Here is a 23,617-nt window from a genome sequence, read left to right on the forward strand (position 1 = left end):
CCTCGGCAGCAAACATTTATTGTTCTTATCAATTCAATCAATCTTGTTGCTTGCTTTCAGAGCGAATGGAAGGAGTGTAGCACAGGAGATCGCCTGCGCGGCACGATGCAGGGAGCGCGGAGAGCGACAGCTGTCACGGACTGTAAAGATCACGGATCGGCGTTGGGTCCAGGTAAAGAGCAGCTGCCAAGACTGCCGGGGGGATCAACAAAGTCTTCTCCAGAGGTCTACTGACAAGACGCCAACTGTTACATCAAGGAATCCTCCGCCGCCCGACCCAGGCAGCCATGGCGTACGAGGAGATGGAAAGGGGTTGACATGGTCCTGCTCGGAGTACCATTCGGTGAACTCTGATCGTATCTCAGGTGTCGGCCATGGAACGGGCTGCTTTGGTGAGATTCATTCTTCTTTAGGGGGCAAATAGAAGGTCATGCGTGTAAAAATCAATGGAAGCTCAAGGATTCCACGCTGAACCGGTACTGCGAACGAGCTCATAAAGTGACGTCAAGGCCTTAACTGTCACAAAACCAGCAACTTTTTTTTTTTATGACACCTGTGCAGCGTATAAGAACGGGAGAGCCGGGGCGGAATCACACTCATGCTGGGATTTATATGTAGCTTTTTTTTGTTTTGTTTGCCTTGCAAGCGAATTGACTAATTTTCTTCCAATTATTCTCTTGTTAGAAAGAATCAGCAAGTATTTTTTTAAAAACAGTGCTGTTTCTTCAGGAACCTTTTTGTAATTGGAGTTTTTGCTCGTTTTTCCTTTGGTGAAAAATCCTAATAAGACAATTTATTACAGGCTGCTTGCTGCCTTTATTTTTTTTTTTGTTACATTTATTATTATTACCTTCTCCTACAAGCCGAAACGTCGGTGGCAATGGCAGAAAAGGGCAACTATATTGCCAACATGTACGGCTACGATCTGGGTGGCCGCTTTGTGGATTTTAAGCCGTTGGGTTTTGGCGCCAATGGGCTTGTTCTTTCTGCCACTGATAGCCAAAACTCCAGGAAAGTAGCGGTAAAAAAAATCACCATTGGGGACGCCCGCAGCATGAAGCATGCCCTGAGAGAAATCAAGATCATCCGACGCCTTGACCATGATAATATTGTCAAGGTCCATGCAGTATTGGGTCCAAGAGGGGCTGACCTTCAAGGAGACCTTCTGAAGTATGACATGGTGTACATCGTGCAGGGACACATGGAGACCGACCTGGCGAGGTTGTTGGAACAAGGTCCCCTGAGTGAGGATCACGCCAAGCTCTTCATGTATCAACTCCTTCGGGGGCTGAAATATATTCACTCGGCGAACGTGCTCCACAGGGACCTCAAACCAGCCAACATCTTCATCAACACAGAAGACCTAGTCCTGAAGATTGGTGACTTTGGCCTGGCGAGGATCGTGGATCAGCATTACTCACACAAGGTACTGGAATGAAATGTTTTTTTTAAATGTTCCAATGCGGGAAACAAAGATTCTGTGTTGTATTCAAAAGAAACCTAAATCTGAGGCTTTTCCACCGTTTTTTGGTTGTTTTTTTTTTTTGATGCTGGCACAGGTGGTTATTCATGACTAATTATTATTAACATCTGGTGGCCGACCACTCAACTCTGGCTTAGCAGATTAAAAATGCTTTAAACTAAAACATACGTATTTTCACTCTGGATTATTATTTTAGTTAATATGCTAAATATTTTTTTTTATTTTTTTTTTACTGCAGCAAATAAATATCCCATAGAGCCGATGAGCAGCAAGATATCCCCCTTTTCATTGATTTTATTTTCGCAAATATATATTATTATGCCTCTCATGACCCTGTTAAAGATCCATGTTGGTTTTTGATGGTAATTATTCATTTATTGAGACTGCATGTATAAGTGTAAGCGCCACCATGGTATTACTTTCCTACCCGATACATCAATCAATCAATCAATCCGTTGATCCTGTTTGAAGCCATTGCGGAAATTTAAAGTATTCAGCTGCTGCAGAACCCCTTTAATGGCAATCGGTGGCATATTGTGGCTGAGCAGGGCCATGCCCCAGCGGGATCTGCCGCCAACACTCAAACCTTAATCCGTCGTTGGTCTCGTCTTAGATTCAGGAGCCGTATGTCTATCCCATGCATGTTTAAATGCCCTCTACCACTTCCACTGGGAAGCTCTTCCACTTATACACTGCCCTCTCGGTTAAGTAAAATTTCCTTGCATCTCACCAACATTGATTGATGGTATTAGTGTAGCTTCGTTCCGTTGGTTGCCGGCTGCAAGCTGTGAGCTGCCTGTTCTTCCTCTTGTAATTAAATTATCGGGATAATTAATGTGTGCCAATGGCTCTGTTTCCCAGACTCTGGCACATATTTATTCTAACTTGGCATATTTGCTTAACAATACGCAAGCTATAAACCCAAACAGCCTGGCTTTTGCCTCAATTTGAGTGCACCGCGTTTTCTGATTACTAGAAGCAGCGAAGAAGCCCGGCAGAGCCAGGAACGTGGATTTTGGAAATTCCATCATGATCTTTATCTCCATCGGGTTTATTGGGTATGACTACCTTCTCGCAGAACGTGACACATTTTATAGCTCCGTGTTGTTTGTAATAAACGCATCGTGACTTTTACCTTATCGCCCTGATGTCCTCCAATGGAAAACCCAGCACTCTCCTGGAAAGGATTATATACATAAATTGTGAAAGGTGGGGGATCCTCGGGGGGCTTCTATTGATCAATATAGAGCTGTGCAACCACAAGTAAAGCCACAAAGAATAGGGTGCCATATACATTTCATAATATAATCCATACATACCACCAAAGTAGTATATTAATATAGCATATTATATATATATATATATACAGTATTATATATAGCATATTAATATATATATAAAGTATTATATATAGCATATTAATATATATATATACAGTATTATATATAGCATATTAATATATATATATATAGTATTCATATATAGCATATTAATATATATATATATATATATACAGTATTCATATATAGCATATTAATATATATCAACAGTAATCATATATAGCATATTAATATATATATATATACAGTATTCATATATAGCATATTAATATATATACAGCATTCATATATAGCATATATATATATATATATACAGTATTCATATATATATATATATATATATATATATATACAGTTTTCATATGTAGCATATATATACAGTTTTCATATGTATCATATTAATACCCCGTCCCAATATACAATTGCAGTTCGGAGGGGTATTTCGTATCGTGTTGTGACCCGGGCTCTGCAGATAATGCTAAACCAGCTCCAGGACTCATTCTTGACATTTCTGAGTTAGCATCCGGCGGCACACAATGTTACAGATCCAAGGAGACGGCAGCGGGCAGGGGATCCGGGTGGGATTTAGGCCCACCTTCACTAAGCAGCGCTCTGGTGTATTTGTGTGATTGTAAAATAACACGAATATTTCACAGAATGTATAAAATAACTAAATGCCTTTATTGACATTATTTCCAAAGCAGGCCTCTCAGACAGGCTTCCATGCAGATGGCATAATAACTCTCAAGTGTCCCTTCTTAGAAGAGGCAGTCCCTATTTAGAACCAAAACCTCTCTCTGTCCCCTTTCCTCCCATTATGTCCCTCTCTCATGCCCCTCCAACATTTCAGGTGTCCAGGTTGGGACACCTGTGTTGAGTGATGTGGGGGCAGCACTGGTCACAAACATGGGTGGCCACCAACCCAACCCCAGCTGGTCAGGGCAGATCAGATGATCCTCTCATCCCGCCCATGATCCTCACAGCCTGTAAAAGCGGGGCAATAAGGCTGCTAACCGGGGCAATAGGACGGTGCCTAAAAATCGGGACTATCCTGCAAAACCGGGACCGTTGGCTCCTCTAGGAACATAACGATCCATGTTCTGCAAATGCTATCAGAGCGGTGTCAGCCGTGGCTCCAAATAAAACTTTCACAAGCTTCACAAACCTCGCCATGTCCTTCCCGTTAATTTTTTTGCCCCTGAAATAGATATTCCGCAATAAACACGCGTGAGGAGCGATTACAAGCTAAAAATATATGCTTAATGCCGTTAAGTCAAGCATATAAAAAAAAAACACGTGAAGGACGAAGAGGGCAGAAGGAGGAATTAAAATCTACGAGAGACCGATCGTGATTAGAATTCCAACCGTATAATTCGATGGCAGATAAGAACTATTTAACCCAACTACCCGGCCCGTTCCTCCTGTGAGAAATCATTCTGGGTACACTAAAAACAGGTTTCATTTCTCTTTCCAAGATAATACAAAGAGCTTTGTGATTATTCACAACGCACATTCAATCATATCCATCGCTTACACAAATTCTACTTTTATTCTCATAAAATTTTAAAATAAATTCAGAGTATTAAAAAAAATGGTTGAAACATTCGGGGTCAGAAAAGCAGATTTTGTTCATTAAAAAACATGAAATGGATCAGAAATCCAGCGCAGACGGGGTTAATGCTGTAAATGACTATTGTAGCTGGAAATGGCTAAGTTTTAATGGAATCTCTTCATAGGCGTACAAAGGCCCTTTATCACTCCCATCACTCCTGTGTTCCAATGGCCCTTTATCACTCTCATCACTCCTGTGTTCCAATGGCCCTTTATCACTCCCATCACTCCAGTGTTCCAATGGCCCTTTATCACTCCCATCACTCCTGGGTTCCAATGGCCCGTTGTGTTCGCTGATCCAAGTTTAAGTTTAAAAGACTAATTGTTTGTTATTATGTTACAGCCAGAAATGTCCTTATTTTCTGTTAAAACAGCTGTGTGACCCCAAACTTTTGAATATAATGTATATGTTATATAAATGCACTCAGCTTATCTGTATAATTATATCTGTATATTTATCTTGATCCTGACAAAGAGCTACGCTATGTTTGGAAACGTCGATATTTTGTAACTGGATAAATCTATTGCCCTTGCATCTAGCAGCAGAGTGACCACCGAGACATATTGATCTATACGTGCAGTCATGTGACATGTCATGTGACTCAACCTTTACCTTGGTGTTGAACAAAGAGAATCTGTACTCCTAGCTAATTAACTTCGCACAAAGTCAGGACGTTTGGAATAATTTCTGCATTAGAAAGCAGTCTGTGGGAATTCTACTCAAATAAATGCATAGGGTCCATATTTAACATTATATATATATATATATATATGTTAGGTTTATTAAACTGATAATACTGATTACTGATAATACTAATAGTTGTATTCGTTATTTGTCAATAATGAACCTTCTATATGCGCTGTTGACGGATTCGGTTTTCCTTAGTATGTGGGAGAGGATCTTGGTGTCTCCCCATCTCCTCAGGATTGGGATAGGGTGTTTCAAGGGATCCACAAGGGATCCACAAGGGATCTCTTTCTGGCAAGCTTCAGGAAAGCTCGTATAAGCTCCTGACGCGCAGGTACAAGGTCCCTGCAGACTTGCATAGATTTATCCCCTCGGTCCCAGATACCTGTTGGCGCTGTGGGGGCACCCTGTACCATCTGTGGTGGTCATGCCCCACGATCCAGATTTTTTGGCGCACTGTTTGGGAGGTTTTGGAGGTGGTCTGCGCTCCTGATATTCAGTTCACGCCTTCTGCACATGAATCCCCTTCCCCATGCAGCTTATAAACGTTCCCTAACGATACGTTTACTCAATGCCGCTGTTGACGGTTTATGTTGACGCCGATCTTCCATTTGCACCATGTAATGCTTGTACTATGGCATCTTGATGTATTGTCACATTTCTATATGCAATGTATGTATTCTTGCTATTGTGTACTTTCTATTCGCTGTATCAATAAACGGAGAATTGAAAAAAAAAAAAAAATTAACCTTAACCTATACAATATGTAAAACGAATAACCTATAGATAGCGTTTCTTACACGGACCCTATAGCTAATACACGTGTCTCCTATGTAAAAGAACATTGGAAGCGTTACGTATGTTGGACTTCTTTTCCGATTTGGTGATTTCTTTTCCCTCCTGCCCATCCCCCCCTCTAACTTGCTCGTTACCAGGTTCTTAGGGTGGTCCACTTGTGGGAAGGGTCCTCACATTTCATAACTAGGAGGGTCGTTGATTAAGGCGATATAGGTGGATTCTATCAAAGACTCTTTCAGGCTGGGTCCTAAATTAGGTATTTTAACATAAAAATTTGATACCATGTACTATTCAGTGGTCTTTTGCGTCCATCCATATTTTTTTTTTTAGATTATATTTTTATTTTATATTTTTTCTCATTTTATTTTAAGATTTCAGCTCGTCTTGCGTTAAACCCAGCGGTATAAACACGAGACATACGTTGCTTCCAAACCCGGCTGAACCCCGTAGCCCTGCGACATAAATGACTCTTTATTTAACGCGCGATCTATACAGCGCTATAATGTCTTACGAGACCGACGCCTCACAACACAGTCATAAAGTTCACGCTATGTAATCGCACCATTATGTCATAAAGCAGGCATGATTGCTGTTTTTTATAACATTGTTGCACCAACGCCATTTCACCTACAAAAAGATTTTCATACCAATCAGGTCAACTAATGCCTATTTTCTTTTAATCGCTGTAAGATACAACGTAATGCATTTTTCTCAATCATAGTTTATTATATATTTATTATATTTATTTATATGTGAATGAAAACCTTTTTTCTTATAGGGTCGTCTTATATTCAGGCTTTTTCTTTTTTTTCTAAATTAATATTCAAATTTGGGGGGGGGGGTCGTCTTATAATTGAACAAATACTGTAATTGATAATTGGGTTCGGTTGACCTAGACACTCCGTGGATTATGAATTTACGTGACGGTAGGTTGCCGACCAGCGCATGTGCCAAGTGCTTCCCCCTGCAGGATGCGGATGAATGAACTGCTTTAGGGGGTGAAATTGTTTTTTTTCTACTTGGGTGCTAGAGGTCACCCCCCCCCCCCCCCGGGAGGCTAGGCCAATTTTTGTAGCGTTGCTATAGTCTTTTTTTAAGTGACAATATCATAAACAGCTTCTACTTTACCCGAGGAACCTATATTTTTTATGAAGGCCAAATTAAGCTATTATTGGACTCTGGACTGAGTTATTTTCCTCTCATATTATTCACTGGTAATGAATACGAATTAAATTTGGGGAGCTTCTGTGGGAATTGTTGCCCGTTCGTCCAGTAGAGCGTTTGTGTGGTCGGACCAGCCCTTTGTGAACAATTTTGGGAGGCTTTAGCATGCCAATACATTTTAGGCAATGCTTTGCCTCCAGCTTTGTGGGGACAGTTTGGGGAAGACCCTCTTCTATTCCAGCATGACTGCGCCCCAGCGCACATGCAGAAAGCTCCATAAAGACATGGGTTGGATGAGTTTGGGGAGGAAGAACTTGACCGGCCCCACAGAGCCCCGACCTCAACCCCATCCAACACCTTTGGGGATGAACTGGAATGGAGATTGGGAGCCGGGCGACAAGCTAAATAGTAGGGGGATCCACATATTTTTGTTCTTTTAGCGAACAATTAATTTAATAACTCTATGCCCTGACTTGTTACACCGGTGATAGTGAGGATCTTTTTATCATCTCCTCCAGGCTTCAGATTTTTGAAATAATCCTAAATTGTCACCTATTTTTGGGGTTTCTACAAGTCGATCAATAAAGCCTAAGAGGCGATGATGAAAGCGGGATCCTGGGTTTACGTGAAGGGTTAGAAGAACCCGTAAGAAATCATTTCCAGCGCAGACCATTCTATCCCTTTTAGTGTCTGTTTTATAAAGAGCTTTCCCAATCTTTCCGGCTTACGCTCCCAGAGCATCGCTGGACAGCCCCACATCTAATGGAACGAAATCCATCAATCTGTGCCATCATTCCAACTGTTACTGAGTTCTTCTAAGTGCTTTTTAGAGCTCAGATACACTTCCTAATTATAACAAATAGTATGTGGAACACGTAACTACTTCTCAAAGGAGCAAGAACAAGAAGGCATGGAAGAAATGGAAGGAATCATAATAAATCATAGTTATACCTCTGTGCTGCCCTTGCCACCCCTACTGGGTAACTGTTCCTTTGTCAAGCATAGAGTGACCACATTCACCGATTTTTCTCTCTTTTTCTTTCTTTCATTTTCTTTCTTTCTTTCTTTCTTTCTTTCGGAGGCAGATATTGTTAAATATCTGCATGTTAATGGTTTGCATCAAAAACAGCATGGGGTTTATGACAGGGAGATCCTGACAAACTGACTTAGGGTAACTTTTGATATTGCCCCTTTGGATTTTAGTAAGGCAGTCAACACTGGCCCCCATAGATAACTTAGAAATAAATGGCAGTCTCTGGGTTTGGATCATGGTAAAATAGTTGAATGGATAAGGCGATGGTTGAGTGATAGGAGGCAGAAGGTTGGAGTTAATGGAGTATATTCAGAGGAAGGACTTGTTACTACTTTTTAATATTTTTATTAGTTATAGTACAGAGGGTCTTAATGGTAAGGTAGGTCTTTTTGCAGATGATACAAACAGAGTAGACATTCCGGGTGGAACAAGTCAAATGATTAAAGTAAATGAGGAGAATAGTCAAGCTGCCGTTTAACATTGATAAATGTCAGATAATGCACTTGGGACAGAAAACTCTCGAGGCAGAATATAGCGTTGGGGACACTGTTTAGTAACAACGGAAGAGAGGGGCTTAGGGGTCATTATTTCTGAGGACTTAAAGGTAAGCAGACAATGCAATAAAGCATCTCAAAAAGCAGGGTGCTGGGTTGTATAGCGAGGGGCATTAGTGGCAGGAAGAGGGAGGAGGTGGGGGCCAGAGGCGTATCTACTGAAAATAGCGCCTATGGCAAGCACTGAAATTGCGCCCCTGTCCAAATATCTAAAACCCATTTACTAGCCCCTGCTGCCCATATATATATATAAATATTAGTCCCTGCTGCCGATAGCGGGTATAGATCAACACACAAACCCAGATCAACTGAAATTCACTTGTGATCTCAGCACTGAAGGTATATATCAAATAAACAGAATCAGACATAAAAATCCTGTATTTGCAGGTATACAATAAATATATGAAACGTAGCATCGCAGGTATAGATCAACTGAATAAGACATATTAACCCTGTATTTGCAGGTACACATAAATAATGTATGGAAACAAAGCATAGCATATATGGATCTACAGAATAACACAAAAACCCAGCTTTGCAGGTAAAGATCAATTGGAATTCACATAAAAACACGGCATTAAAGGTATATTTAAAACCCCCTAAATTACAGGCATAGATCACAGGTTGCGCACCCCAAAGCCAGCCCTGGCGTCCACACTGCCCACATAGAACCTGACCAGCACCCAGATCACACACATAAGATTTGCAATCTTTGTCCCCAAATAGCCCAGCACAAGCCACCTTTGTCCCCAAACAGTCCGGCCTGTGCCATCTTTGTCCCATATACACCCTGCCTGTGCCATCTTGGTCCCCAAGGCTCAAACCTCCTGCTAGTGCCATCTTTGCCCTTCCACAATTATACATCTATGATACACAAACACTTTTACAGTCACTCACTAATTCACACTTTAATTCAGACAACTCATCCACACATTAACTCATGCTCTCCCTCATTCACTCAATGCATCCACACATTAACTCATGCTCTCCCTCATTCAGACAATTCATCCACACATTAACTCATGCTCTCTCTCATTTGCTCAATGCATCCGCACATTAATGCACACTCTTTACTTATATCTACCCCCTCTCCCTCCCCTATCACTTTCTACCCCCCTCTCCCTCCCCCTACCCACTATATACCCTCTCCCCCCCTACCCACTATATACCCTCTCCCCCCCCCTACCCACTATATACCCTCTCCCCCCTACCCACTATATATCCTCTCCCCCCCTACCCACTATATATCCTCCCCCCCCTACCCACTATATATCCCCCCCTACCCACTATATATCCCCCCCTACCCACTATATATCCTCCCCCCCTACCAACTATATATCCTCCCCCCCTACCAACTATATATCCTCCCCCCCTACCAACTATATATCCTCCCCCCCATCTCTCACCTTGAAGTCCAGCGACGGGAGCACGATGCTGCTGTCTTCCTGCACCGCTCGCTGGTGCCCGCTGCTTCACTGCTGAGCGCCGTAATATGACGTCATATTTCGGCGCCCAGCAGTGAAGCAGCGGGCACCAGCGAGCGGCTTTTAAATGCTGTCTTCTTTTTTTTGATGCAGGGGAGAACGAGGGGCGCCGAGCGGTTGCTAGGCGCCCCTCTCTCTCCTCCGCATCAGTGTTTAAAAGCCGCTCGCTGGTGCCCGCTGCTTCACTGCTGAGCGCCGCAATATGCCGGAGGCGTATATAGGGTATGGCAGCTATGGCACGTGCCATGGGCGCCATCTCAAGGGGGGGCGCCGGTGAGCAGCTTTTAAATGCCGGGGTTTTTTTTTGTTTTTTTTTTCATGCGGAGGAGAGAGAGGGGCGCCTAGCAACCGCTCGGCGCCCCTCATTCTCCTCCACGAGCCCTCTACCCCCGTCCCGGTGCCGGCATTTCATGCATTTTCAGCAGTGAAGCAGCGGGCACCAGCGAGCGGATTTTAAACACTGATGCGGAGGAGAGAGAGGGGCGCCCCCGCATCAAAAAAAAGAAGACAGTGTTTAAAAGCCGCTCGCTGGTGCCCGCTGCTTCACTGCTGGGCGCCGAAATATGACGTCATATTACGGCGCTGAGCAGTGAAGCAGCGGGCACCAGCGAGGGGTGCAGGAAGACAGCAGCATCGTGCTCCCGTCGCTGGACTTCAAGGTGAGAGATGGGGGGGGGGATATAAAGTAGCTTTCTATGCATTGCTTGTTTCTTTTTTTTTTTTTTTGTGCCAGAGCCGAGAACACAAGCAATATTTATTAAAAAAAACCTCATAAGCCTAATTTGCCGGCACGTCGCTGAGCCTCGAGAGGTCTGATTCAGCGGCCGGGCAGTCGGAGAAGCCGCTGGATCACTTCCCAGATAATTGCTGCATGGTGGCGAGGTGGCCGCCGGCAGGGGGGGGGGGTTGCTTGCGGTGTTGAATTAGAACGGCCGATATAACCGAACAGTTATTGTTACGCGAATGACAGCTCTTCTGTTCTTCCTGCCAAATTCTCAATCACTCGGCAGTGGTGACGCCGGCGGTGGCCGTCAGACTGTGTCAGATGTGCTGTTTGCTATAATAAGAATTCATTATTACCAATCTGTAAATGTTTATTACAAGGGGGCATCTGTATACAAATGTATATTGTATATATAGATGTCACAGCTTGTATGATGTCACACATTGCTGCTGACAGGCATCCAATCATAAATAATAAATCCAACGGCCCTTGGCGGTATATATATATACATATATGACTAAATGTATCTTTATTTCAGGGAGCCTCTTAGTGGCTAATTAAAAACGCCAATCGCGGTTGATGAAGACAAGCTTTCCGTTGTGTTTCAGGGTCATCTCTCGGAAGGATTGGTCACAAAATGGTATCGATCCCCTCGGCTTCTCCTCTCCCCAAACAACTACACCAAAGCCATTGACATGTGGGCCGCCGGCTGCATATTAGCGGAAATGCTTACCGGACGGATGCTGTTTGCAGGTATGTTTTTTTTATTTCTTTTAAATATCTAACAACCGTAAATATTTCCTTTTTTAATAATTTTTAGAAGATGTGTGCATTTATACCCCACTGGGTTCTACCGCCCAAAAGGTACGGGATAAAAATCCATTCTAAATCATTTGAGTGTTCGGTCATTGAGTGTTTTTTAAAGTTGGTATTGTTTTTTTAAAGTTTTTGGTGTATTTTTGTTACCCAGCACTTAATACTCGTTATTAATATGCTAGGATCCCGGTTACTCCAGGACGATGCGTTAGCTGCTGACAAAAGGTTATACCTTTGTTGGCCAATTTAATTCTATTAAGTTACAAGCTTTTGAGGTCCAATCAGCCACCCAAACCTACCCCTCCATAATAAATGCAACTGCCCCAGCAGAAGTCTTGCATGTTTTAAGTCTTGCACATGAAGTTTTCCTGTAAGGGCAATAACTTGAGTTTACACTTAAAGTCTTAGGTTCTATATGAGGAAGACTACTGAAGGGTTAATTGTTGATCGCCTCCTAAGCTCTTTTTAATCAGGGGTCGTCGCCATACAACGTCTGGCGGAGGGGCCGCACGGGGACCCTGCTGCTGATCTCAGTGTTGCTGAATGGCCTGACATTGAGGCATTCCAGCAAACCTGTTTGGGTGAAGAAAGCAATCATAGATCACTTGCTACACCTATTAAAAGTCATGACGTGCCAGGCGCGTCAATTGTCGTTAACTGGCTGTTTTTACGTGACATGCCTGGCATGTCAATTGTCGTCAAGGGGTTAAAATGCATTATGGTTCAAAGGTTATTCAGCAGAGCTTAGTTATGTAGCATGAGGCTGTAATTTCATGATATATATATTTTAAAGATATTTTGTTTAAAAAAATGCAAAAATATGTATGCTTTATAATGTTATTGTTTTAGTTAAAAAAATAAATAAACAATGTAAGTAGTGATTAACCTATTAAACTAAAATCAGTTCTGATATAGCGGTTTAACCAATCTGACAGGTTTATTGTTAGTATTACCTTTTATTTATATAGTGCCAACAATTTACGCAGCGCTTCTTAGGTTTATGTTCTTAATATGAAATCTTCATCTGGTTGCAAATATTATAGATTGTAACTACCAGCAAGAATGAGTCTTTACATACAAAAATCATGATTTAAATCGAGTCTTACAAACTAGTGATTTAAATCAAATCCACCTTGATTTACACCAGAATGAAGGATGTCCGTTTTTTTGCATACATTTCCATTCACATATTTCCTTTGTGTTCGGAAGTTCCTAATGCGCTGGCTCTCAGACCATTGTTGTGCCCATTATGGCAGAAGTGTTGTGTCTGGCCTGGTTTTTGTTCATACTATATGTATGGGCTTTAGGTCTGGCCAGTTTTTCATAGGTATAGTCCCGTATTACGACACTGAACATGTGTGATGAGTTATACCACATTGGATGATTTGCAGGAGAAGGCACCATTGACTTCATGGTATAGACCAGTATATGGTTCTGTGTCAGTAGTGTACACAAGCGTTTGGTTCCTTGGGGGACATGTCATTTTTTTGCTGGTCTGTTTAGGAAGCTCCTTGCTACAGTTCGTTTCAGGTTTGGGAGTTGTTTGGAACAGATCAGAGGAGAAGACTTCTTTTAGGCTCGCATCTCTATGTAGTATTGTTTGAAGCTCCTTTCATATCATGCGTAGGACCTCAAGCTTCTGGCGTTCAGGTGACAACTAGTGGAACCCTTTCAACTACACGTTTTTGGTCATAAACGATGGGGATATTTCCATTGGCGTATCAACATTTTTACTAATTCCAGGGTTACTGCTAAGTATAAATTGTTTGCCCATCAATGTGTTCTTTCAAAAATGGCAAATCACTTCTCATGTTTCAGTCCTTCCGCTGCCTTTATTCATTCTGTAGGGCTTTTCTTTACTGCATATTTGCAAGGAAGTCTAAATGTTTTTCTATATTTTGTTTGTTTGATTTATACAACCGATCCCTCTAGTCTGTTTATATGCGACACCGGCAAATGCGTTACATTGCATTTATCAACGTAGGCTCGCATCATGCATCTAGCCCGTAAATAATGTCCTTAAAAGCGGAGATACCCCATTTCTTATTTGTTGTGCCCAACCATTGAACGTAGCAGCATCAAATACATACGTTTATAGCAACTCCCGCCTCCTTGTCCTTTAATTTATCAATATAGATGTTCACTTGGAAGCCATAGGTCTAGTTCTCCTATTTGAAAGAGACCAATGGGTGTTATATGCCCAATGCAAAAAAATCATAAAAATAAGTAAATGGTAAATGAATATCATTATTTAAAAATAACATATTAACAGTAATATCAATATAAAATTAGTACTTTAGATTTCAATTCAAAGTAATTAGTACTTTAGATTTAAATACCAATATATATTTAGTACTTTAGATTTAAATTAAATTTAGATTCAATTTTCGACTTGAATACTATATTCCACATTTTTTTATTATTTTTTTAAACTAATTTATTGGAGATTTAGATACATTGTATTGTTTTATTTTGCTTCGTTAATGAGACGTCTTCGCCAACAGGGTGATCCAGAAGCCACGTTCTTTAAAATCCAGTGATTGTAAAGTTGAGTTCTTTAGTGTTATTTTAATTGCCCTGCTTAACGTTATTTGCCACGTCCAGATAATTAAGTCCCGTATGGCTCATTATGGGGTTGGGGACCTGTAGCATCGTTGGGATGAAACATTATCTTCTCGGTGTTCTTTATGTTTTTATTGACGTGTCCTCCGACAAGGTTAACGTCTGCCTCCTGTTGGATATGGAAATAACCGATGACCGTGACTCATTGATGTTGAATCGTAATAACTTGGAACGCTAATTTGATGACGAATCCCAGGCACATAATTGCCGTGGCGGTGACTATGGGGATTGGGAGTCTGGTGGAAATCAAGCCATAACAGCTTATTTTTAAGTTTTATATCAACTTTGACTGAAAGGTCGACGTCTCCTTTAGATTTTTCTGTGGTTTTAATATTCTCAGGCGATGCTACGTTATTGGACATAGATATCAGCTTCTGGTGTCATTGATGAGATTCCATGAAATCAGGAGCAATGGGGGTAGGCATGTTGGGAGCGTTTTTAAGGGACTTGTGTAAATATTGTGTCAAACCGAATTGCATCATGCGGTTTGGGGTAAACGGAATCTGTAACGGGTTCACCAAGAGAGCTGTAGTAACTCCCAGAGATCACCCACATGTTTCCTCCTGTTTCCTCCTGTTGTCCCCGGAATAACTTCCAGCACCAGCCAGCATGCGCACCTTGGAACCCTGCTATGTGTACCCAATAAGTAGACGCAACTACCTTGAACTGAGTACAGCAGGAATAACCAGTTTATTGTTGTAAAACATAGACTGATATAGCCGCAGAACTTCATTAACATAAATTAACATTGATAAACAGGTAGACAACCCAACCTTTAATCCCCTTTAGCTACTGAATCTCCCCCTGGTAGCCATCCTGTTAATGGGATTAGTTTAACAATGGAGTTCCTGCCTGTTTGGCAGCCAGGCTGGAGCCATCTCTGAGTACCTTGGGCCCCTGTATGACTGCTCATTCTGTCACAGAATCTGATGCCGTCTCAGCTTCTAAAAACACAATTTTGAGAAATTTAGGAAAACTGATAAAGCCATATTGGTCCAATGGTCAAAAGAAAATAAATAGCTGCATCTCTTTTTCAGATTTGAAAATGAAAGGGACTATTAAAATAGAGAGTGTGTGTGTGTATAAACATATTTATATGAATGGTGTTAGTGTATTTTGTCGGATAGTGTGTGCATATGGTGTTAGCGTGTGTGAGCATATGGTGTTGTGTGTTATGGCCACATATAGTAGTAACAAGCTCATGTGACTCTTTTTCTGTGTTGGCCCAATAACCGGCACGTTGGCAGGGAAATAGATTTGGTGATCAGGCAGTAAAGTAGACCAGCATTAGTCATTTCTGTAGACGTAGTAGGTTTGGGCTGCAACAACTAATCGATAAAATCTATAATAATCGATATTGAAAATAATAACGATTTTCATTAGCGATTAGTTAAATTAATTTTATGGATTTTAAAATGAGGGGTTTTTAGAGCAAATGCTCAGAAAAATACACCTCATTTTATAATCCAACCTCCAATAGAGGTCTGACTATAATACTAAGATCCTGATCCCCCGCAGCGCTGCAGGAGACCTGGATCCTCCTCTCTGGCAGCCAGTGGACATCTGTGCGATACGTGCAGACATCCTCTGCTGCTACGCGTGACATGATCTTCCGGTGCTCTATCATAGAACCTCCAGCAGAAGTGGTGGGCAGCAGCGGAGGTTGTCGCGCAGATGTTCACCGGCAAGTCTGGGGGGGGGGGGCAGAGTGACAAATAATAGGAAATAAAAAAAAAAGAAATGCATCGTTCTCAATCACAGCTTTTATTAGGTATTAAAACCTAGATTGAGAAATATCGTGTTTGGGTTCTTGTAAAATATAGTACAACGACGCGTCAATGTAAATCGCTAAAGTTCTAAGGAGGCCTCTAGTTTGTTAAGTTGGTTGATTTAGAAATTGTCATTACGGCATTAGCTAAATTAGCTAAATTTGTTAGCGTTCTCTCTAATTATAGGGAACGTGTAGTTTTTCTCCCGTTTCAGTGGTACGTGAGGAATTTTCAGTTTTGATTTCTTTTAGGAAACCATGAACTGGAGCAGATGCAGCTTATCCTGGATACGATTCCTGTCATCCACAAGGAGGATAAGGAGGAGCTGCTGAAGGTCATGCCGTCTTTTGTCAGCGCTAATTGGGAAGTGAAAACACCTCTGCGGAAACTTCTTCCGGAGATTAACCTGGAGGGTGAGTTAGCCAAAAATCCGGCCCAGAAAACTGGAAAAAAAACTAAAAAAAATATTTTTATTTTCTGGATTTTTTTAAAAAAATTTTTTTAATTTTTATTGAGCTTATAAAATATTGTTAAATTTAAGTATTTATTTTTATTTTTATATTTATTTATTATACGTAAATATATGTTACATACGCACCACAAAAACACATTTTACCCGTACTTTTCTCGGTTTCGCGCCAGACTCTAAGCATTAAATGCCTCCTCCCTCTTTCTCGGTTGTTCCGCTCTTCGCCCTGTCCCCCTCGTCCCCAGGACATAGTCACCCACTCTCAGAGAGCCGACACCAACTAGGGGCAAAATTAAATGGCAGCGTCCCATGCCTGTCCCCCTTCGCCTGCCCATGACCATCAGACGGGGATGCCACCGACGTGAAATCCATTGGCACCCTTTGTAGTTACGTAGTTGTTATTTTCCACACAGCTATTGATTTCTTGGAGAAGATATTGACCTTCAACCCGATGGACAGATTAACGGCCGAAGCCGCTCTGCAGCATTCATATATGATGCCGTATTCATGCCCAGAAGATGAGCCCGTCTCCCAGCACCCGTTCCGGATCGAAGACGAAATTGACGATATTTTGCTGATGGAAGCCAGTCAGAGTCACTTCTCCAACTGGGACAGGTATTTGCCAGGAAGTTTACTCTTCGTAAATGTTACCCTATACATATTTCATGCTATGTATGTACCATAAAATTCCAACCACAAGACCTAAAGATTGTTACAACTTTTTTTAAGAATCAAAAGGATCTTTTTTCCCCAATTGCAAATGATTCGCACACTTATTACATTTTATATTTGATGATGGAAGAACCATTACTTTACTTACATAGAGTGACTATCGGGGGACGTTCAGCCGAATTTCTATAAATAGTATGAAGAGGAGGCAGTTGCTGTTTTAAATTCATGTTGCCTTCAAGGGCATTTTACTAAATATATACACTTTAATCAATGCATATATTTAAGTATATTAATGTACACTTATACACTCTGTATAGCTATATGTAGGTAGATAGTGGTTGTCTTTTAGCTGTATGTTCCGGTCAAACGGATCGATGCACCAGTGTAACAGATTTACCCCTATAGGGTGCATCCTCAATCAGGTCAGGGACTCTCCAGGTTTCGCCTGGAGACCACAGGAGAAGTGCTGCTTCTCCGGGTCGACACCCGAGTCCCCCGGGTCACGGGATCCTGACACCCCCCACTTACCGCCCATTTTGGCCTTAAATGGGGGTGTGACATCATGCGACATCAGCCGGAACGCTTAGTGATGTCGGTGGGAACGCCCACTGGCATCAGTGGGAGCGCCCGCAATCTCAGCAGGACCACCCAGTGATGACAGCGGGTAGTCCTGGTTGCATCCGCAAGGGATGTTCCCAGGTATGGTCTCCAGGAGTGAGGCTCAACTATTGGTAATCGTGCGGGAAAGCAGGGCATCTGTTTGTCTGTTGAATCTGAGATAATTTAGTTGACTCTTCGATGCTTTCTGTGTTTAATGACTTTTATTAAGTCAGGAGCTCAGCTTGTCCGATGATGGATTCACCTTGGGCACTGTCGTAAGCCTGACCCAGGGCAGCGCCCCATCCAACTCCTCCGCCGCCAGCGCTCGCGACATTGAACGTCATTATATGAGCTCAGCGTCCCGCTTCTTAAAGACGTGTAGCGCCTTTTACGTGAAGCTATGTGGGTCCTCCATGGCGTAGATGGAGATCTCCTTTGTAACTGGCCCATTGGGCAGAGTCGGACCGTGAGGACAGTCAGTTTCCTGTTTTGTCCCCGTGCCAGACCTATCAACTTAGTGAACCTGGGCCAGAGTACATTGCCCGTGTTGCCAAGTTTCTGCAGAGTACCTTCCCTGCACAATATACAAAATGAATGAGAACATAAACACATGGTAAGGCATACAGGTAAAGGACAGGAGTGCCCTGCTTATAGGCACAGATTCGATGAAAGACGTTTGGCCCTCACTAGTGTCTTTAAAAATGTTTCCAGAACAATCACTAATAATCAGTACGTATCATGACAAAAAGTCTGAAAGAATTATCTAAATAAACAAAAATATGTTTTCTATGCGTTCGTATTAACAGTTTCCTCTTCGCAGGTATCAAGTGAGCCTGTCTTCAGATCTGGATTGGAGACAAGACCAAGGCAATGGAATGAGTGATGTCCAACGAGACCCCCGGGCCGCATCTGAATCGCAAGCGGAGGAAGTCCAGGTAGATCCTCGCAAATACTCCCAGAGCAGCTCAGAGAGATTCTTGGAACAATCCCACTCTTCCATGGATCGGGTTTTCGAGGGAGATTGCGGAAGGTCCTGTGAATATAAAGTCGGGTCTCCATCCTACTTGGATAAATTGCTCTGGAGAGACAACAAACCCCACCATTACTCCGAACCTAAACTCATTTTAGATCTTTCCAACTGGAAAAGGACAACCATTTCACCCAGCGGAGAGCTGCCACTGGAAGACGAGCCTTCCGATCTTTTTCTGGAGATAGCTCAGTGGGTTAAGAGCACTCAGGCAGGCCTCGAATGTCCAGCAAGTCCTCCACCTGAGATGCAAGAAGATCATCAACCATCTCCACCGCGCCAGGGGGCGCCAAGCGACACCAGCCAGGAGTCCCCGTTCAACCTAGATGTTTTTATCACCAGGGCGTTAAAAATATGTACGAACCAAGAAGACTTACCTGACAATAAGCTGAGTGATATCAAAGGGGCCTGTATTTCGGAGCACCCCAACGAAATGACACAGAAGGAAGTGTTTCATAAAGACAGGTGGTAGACGCCACCGCCTTGAGTAACAATGCTTGGTTATTTTAATAATGTATGTATTGCTAACCATATAACAGATGGAATATTTTACAGAGCACATTTTTTTTATACCTGGGGATATTTAAACGCTAAGGTTTGTAATGAAAACACGGTGCAATGCCTTAAGGCGCCTTCTCGTGTCTTGAAGGCCTTCTCGAGAGGTCCAAACGCAGCACGGAACTTCATTCTTTTTATTTAAAGGAATAAAAATTGAAAAAATAAGATGATTATTCTTTTTCAACGTAATTATTTCAGAGCAAATCTTCACTTCTTCCCATGCTATATTTTGAAGACAATGCTAATATCCGTTATTTTCCACCCAGGAGTCTCCAAAAAAGTATACATTTGTATTTTCAAAATGGCGGAGAAGTAAGGCTTTGTTCAAACAGATAAATATTTTAGCTCATGCTTTCGTTTTGAATCATTTATTTAACTTTCCAAAATTTCTTAGAATGTAAAGGTGTTTCTGAGATTCTAAATGGATTTCTTCATGTTTCCATGGAAACCGAGGCGAAGATATGCCTATTTGTTTCTGGAGTAGGGGTAGATTTTCGTGAACGATGCTGTTAAAGGGGCAGTTCCATTTAGACAAACGATAATTTGCACTCTCTAAGCAGCTCAGCCTTATCCCATCTGTTATCCACCCCCCCCGGTGTTTTAACCACTTAAGAACAAGAGACGAGAAACCTTTTCACTTGCTATGACTACAGCCTATCAGTGCCTGCTTTTGTGTCACGTGAGAATTAAGTATTCCTGGCAACAATTAAGAACGAGGCAAAATTTGACACAAAATTGTTGCAATGTAAATAATCACTTGTCGGGAGGTGAATGTAAATGTATTATGAATGAAGTCACCTGTATTCAAGCAGGAATTTTGGTTTGCAATACACCAGTAACAAAAGCAGCAGTTTGGATGTTTGTATGTATGGGGGAGTCAGTTCCGTACGGTATGACCCTGAGAATATGCCCGTTCACCTAAAATTGGGCTAAAAACACCAGTGTCATCGCACTATTTGCACCCAATAATATGTGTTTCTCTTTGCAATTTTATGAACTTATTTCTGTTTGGTTTTTTTTTCCATTGTTTTATAAAATTCTTTTTGTAATATTGGTGATTTTTGGTACAGAAAATATTACATAAAGTTCGTAAAGACCATACCGGCACACAAAGCAGGAAAACAGTAATCCGATTTTTTTATTATTATTATTATTATTTAATATATTTAAACGGCAGACGTATTGTACAGAAAATGAATTGCTAATAATGTCAGAATTATACCTAACAGATAATAATATATAATGAATGTTTCTGGTTTGGGATTTCCTAAATTATTTTCTCCGTGACTTTATAACAAAATGTGAGCAGGGTGCGTTTGAAATATATCGATCGCTGTTTATAGAACTCGTTTATGTAATAAAATGGAATATTTGTTTTGACGTCTAAATCATTTTAGGAACAAATATCTTATTTTAAGGGTTAAAATACATTTGTTTGGGTCTTGATTTCCAAGATTTAAAATCTATGCATCGTGTTTGCCAAATGACTATATAATATAGATAATAATATAATACAAAAGGACTAAATCTAACATTTTTATACGTGTTTTGATTGTTAGCGAAGGTCATTGGATCATTCACTCGGAGCAAAAGAAAATTATAACAAATAATAAATTTGACTTTGTTGTGCTAGCATTTGGTAAAGAAACCCTTAAATTTGGCATCTTCTCATTGGTGATCTGCCCTTCGACGCAGACCGGTTTCTGCCCACTACTGGCCACCATTCATTGGAGAAATCCTTAGTTGGCCACATAAATTTAATAGTCGTATTACTTGACTGTCTGGTTAGATGATATTTTGTGCCATAAATTATTATTTTTTTAAAATATATTAAGAATGATGTTGGCACCAACCTACCAGTTGTTGCTTTTGTGTCATGTGACAATTAAGTGTTCCAGGCTAAAAGTATTGCTGAGACAAACTGATTAAAGAATAATTTCTGGGCATATCTACTAAGTATAGAGTAGTTAGAAGGGCACATTTAACACAAGTCAAATTTAGGGGGGTGCCGGCACGAGCAAGACCCTCGACTCTGTTCTGTCTATAGAAATGGCCTTCGTTTGCAGCGTCTGCTATATTCACATACACAAAACCACAAAACAAAACTGTGCATTCGAATGCACAGATCATAAGAAGAGATGAGTAAATATAAACATTACATATATTTATATATATATTATACATATCTTTATATGTTATAATATTTATATATTTATATATTATATTTATATATATTATTCATAACTTTATATGTTATAATATTTATATATTATATTTATATATATTATACATATCTTTATATGTGATAATATTTATACGTAATATTTATATATTATATTTATATATATATTATATATATCTTTATATGTTATAATATTTATATGTAATATTTATATATTATATTTAAATATATTATACATATCTTTATATGTTATAATATTTAGATGTTATATTTATATATTATAAATATTATAACATATAAATATATGTATAATATATATAAATATAATATATAAATATAACATATAAATATTATAACATATAAAGATATGTATAATATATTTAAATATAATATATAAATATATAAATATTACATATAAATATTATAACATATAAAGATATATATAATATATATATAAATATAATATATAAATATTACGTATAAATATTATAACATATAAAGATATGTATAATATATAATATTTATATGTAATATTTATATATTATATTTATATATATATTATATATATCTTTATATGTTATAATATTTATATGTAATATTTATATATTATATTTAAATATATTATACATATCTTTATATGTTATAATATTTATATGTTATATTTATATATTATATTTATATATATTATACATATATTTATATGTTATAATATTTATAATATATAAATATAACATCTAAATATTATAACATATAAAGATATGTATAATATATTTAAATATAATATATAAATATTACATATAAATATTATAACATATAAAGATATATATAATATATATATAAATATAATATATAAATATTACGTATAAATATTATCACATATAAAGATATGTATAATATATATAAATATAATATATAAATATTATAACATATAAAGTTATGAATAATATATATAAATATAATATATAAATATATAAATATTATAACATATAAAGATATGTATAATATATATATAAATATTACATATAAACATATAAATATTACATATAAATATAACATATAAATATATGTATAATATATATATAAATATAATATATAAACATTACATATAAATATATGTATAATATATATAAATATAACATATAAATATTATAACATATAAATATATGTATAATATATATAAATATAACATAAATATTATAACATAAAGATATGTATAATATATATAAATATAATATATAAATATTACATGTAAATATTATAAAATATAAATATATGTATAATATATAAAAATATATACATTTTACCGTCTGTGGAAGTAATAAGGAGCACAGAAAACAGAAAATTGATTCCATAAAATGACATTTCTGTTCTTTTGTAGAGATCAAGCGTTAAGCAGGATTTAAAAGTAATTTAATAAAAATAGACTTGAATAATGAACATATTAACTCAGATACAGTGTGTTCTCACCCCAAAACAAATAAAAAACGTAATAAACTCTGGCAGCTTTCCATCCTTAAATGAAAAGGAAGCACGTCTTGTTCTGTAGATTAAAAATATAGTCAATGCCGCCTCTGGCATAAGCTTGTGAGTTGTACCCATGTACCCGTGACATAAACTTGGGCGATCGGGCCACCTGGTCTCCCTCCGCTTAATGGAGCGATTACAGGGGAAGATCTTTAAACCCGTTAACTATATCAGTCCGGGAAGGCAGGGACCCGGGGCTCTGTGTCTTAAAGGCACAGCGCACATTTAGTGCGGTAAAGTCACGCTAAGGTGCGCAAAAGGTAAATACTAAATACATCGCGACAAAAAGTACGTAAAAAAACAGCTGATATTCACTAAGTCATGCTACTCTTTTCTTTTATATTAGATAATAATTTGGTGCCAAATATTTTTTTCTTCCCTCTCTCCATGAATTACAAATTATGGGAACTAACGCTACACCTCCTACCTTTGACGGATGTGGAGAACAGACGGTTAATGACTCAATCCTGTGCTTCTCCAGCCCTAGAGGTTTTCCTAA

General features: G+C 39.4%; 1 protein-coding gene across 1 annotated transcript; it reads left to right on the forward strand.

Annotated features, from left to right (window-relative positions):
- The first annotated feature begins 880 nt into the window (after positions 1 to 880).
- LOC149284208 (mitogen-activated protein kinase 4-like) lies at positions 881 to 19,326 on the forward strand. Its single transcript, XM_089496976.1, has 5 exons — positions 881 to 1,426; positions 11,488 to 11,632; positions 16,338 to 16,499; positions 16,969 to 17,170; positions 18,648 to 19,326. Exons 1-5 carry the CDS (start codon positions 881 to 883, stop codon positions 19,324 to 19,326), a joined length of 1,734 nt encoding a protein of 577 aa, XP_089353102.1.
- The last annotated feature ends 4,291 nt before the right edge of the window (positions 19,327 to 23,617 follow it).

The sequence above is a fragment of the Sceloporus occidentalis genome, unplaced genomic scaffold (assembly GCF_023333645.1).
Source record: "Sceloporus occidentalis isolate IW3139 unplaced genomic scaffold, rSceOcc1.0.p SCAF_97, whole genome shotgun sequence".
Lineage (NCBI taxonomy): Eukaryota > Metazoa > Chordata > Lepidosauria > Squamata > Phrynosomatidae > Sceloporus > Sceloporus occidentalis.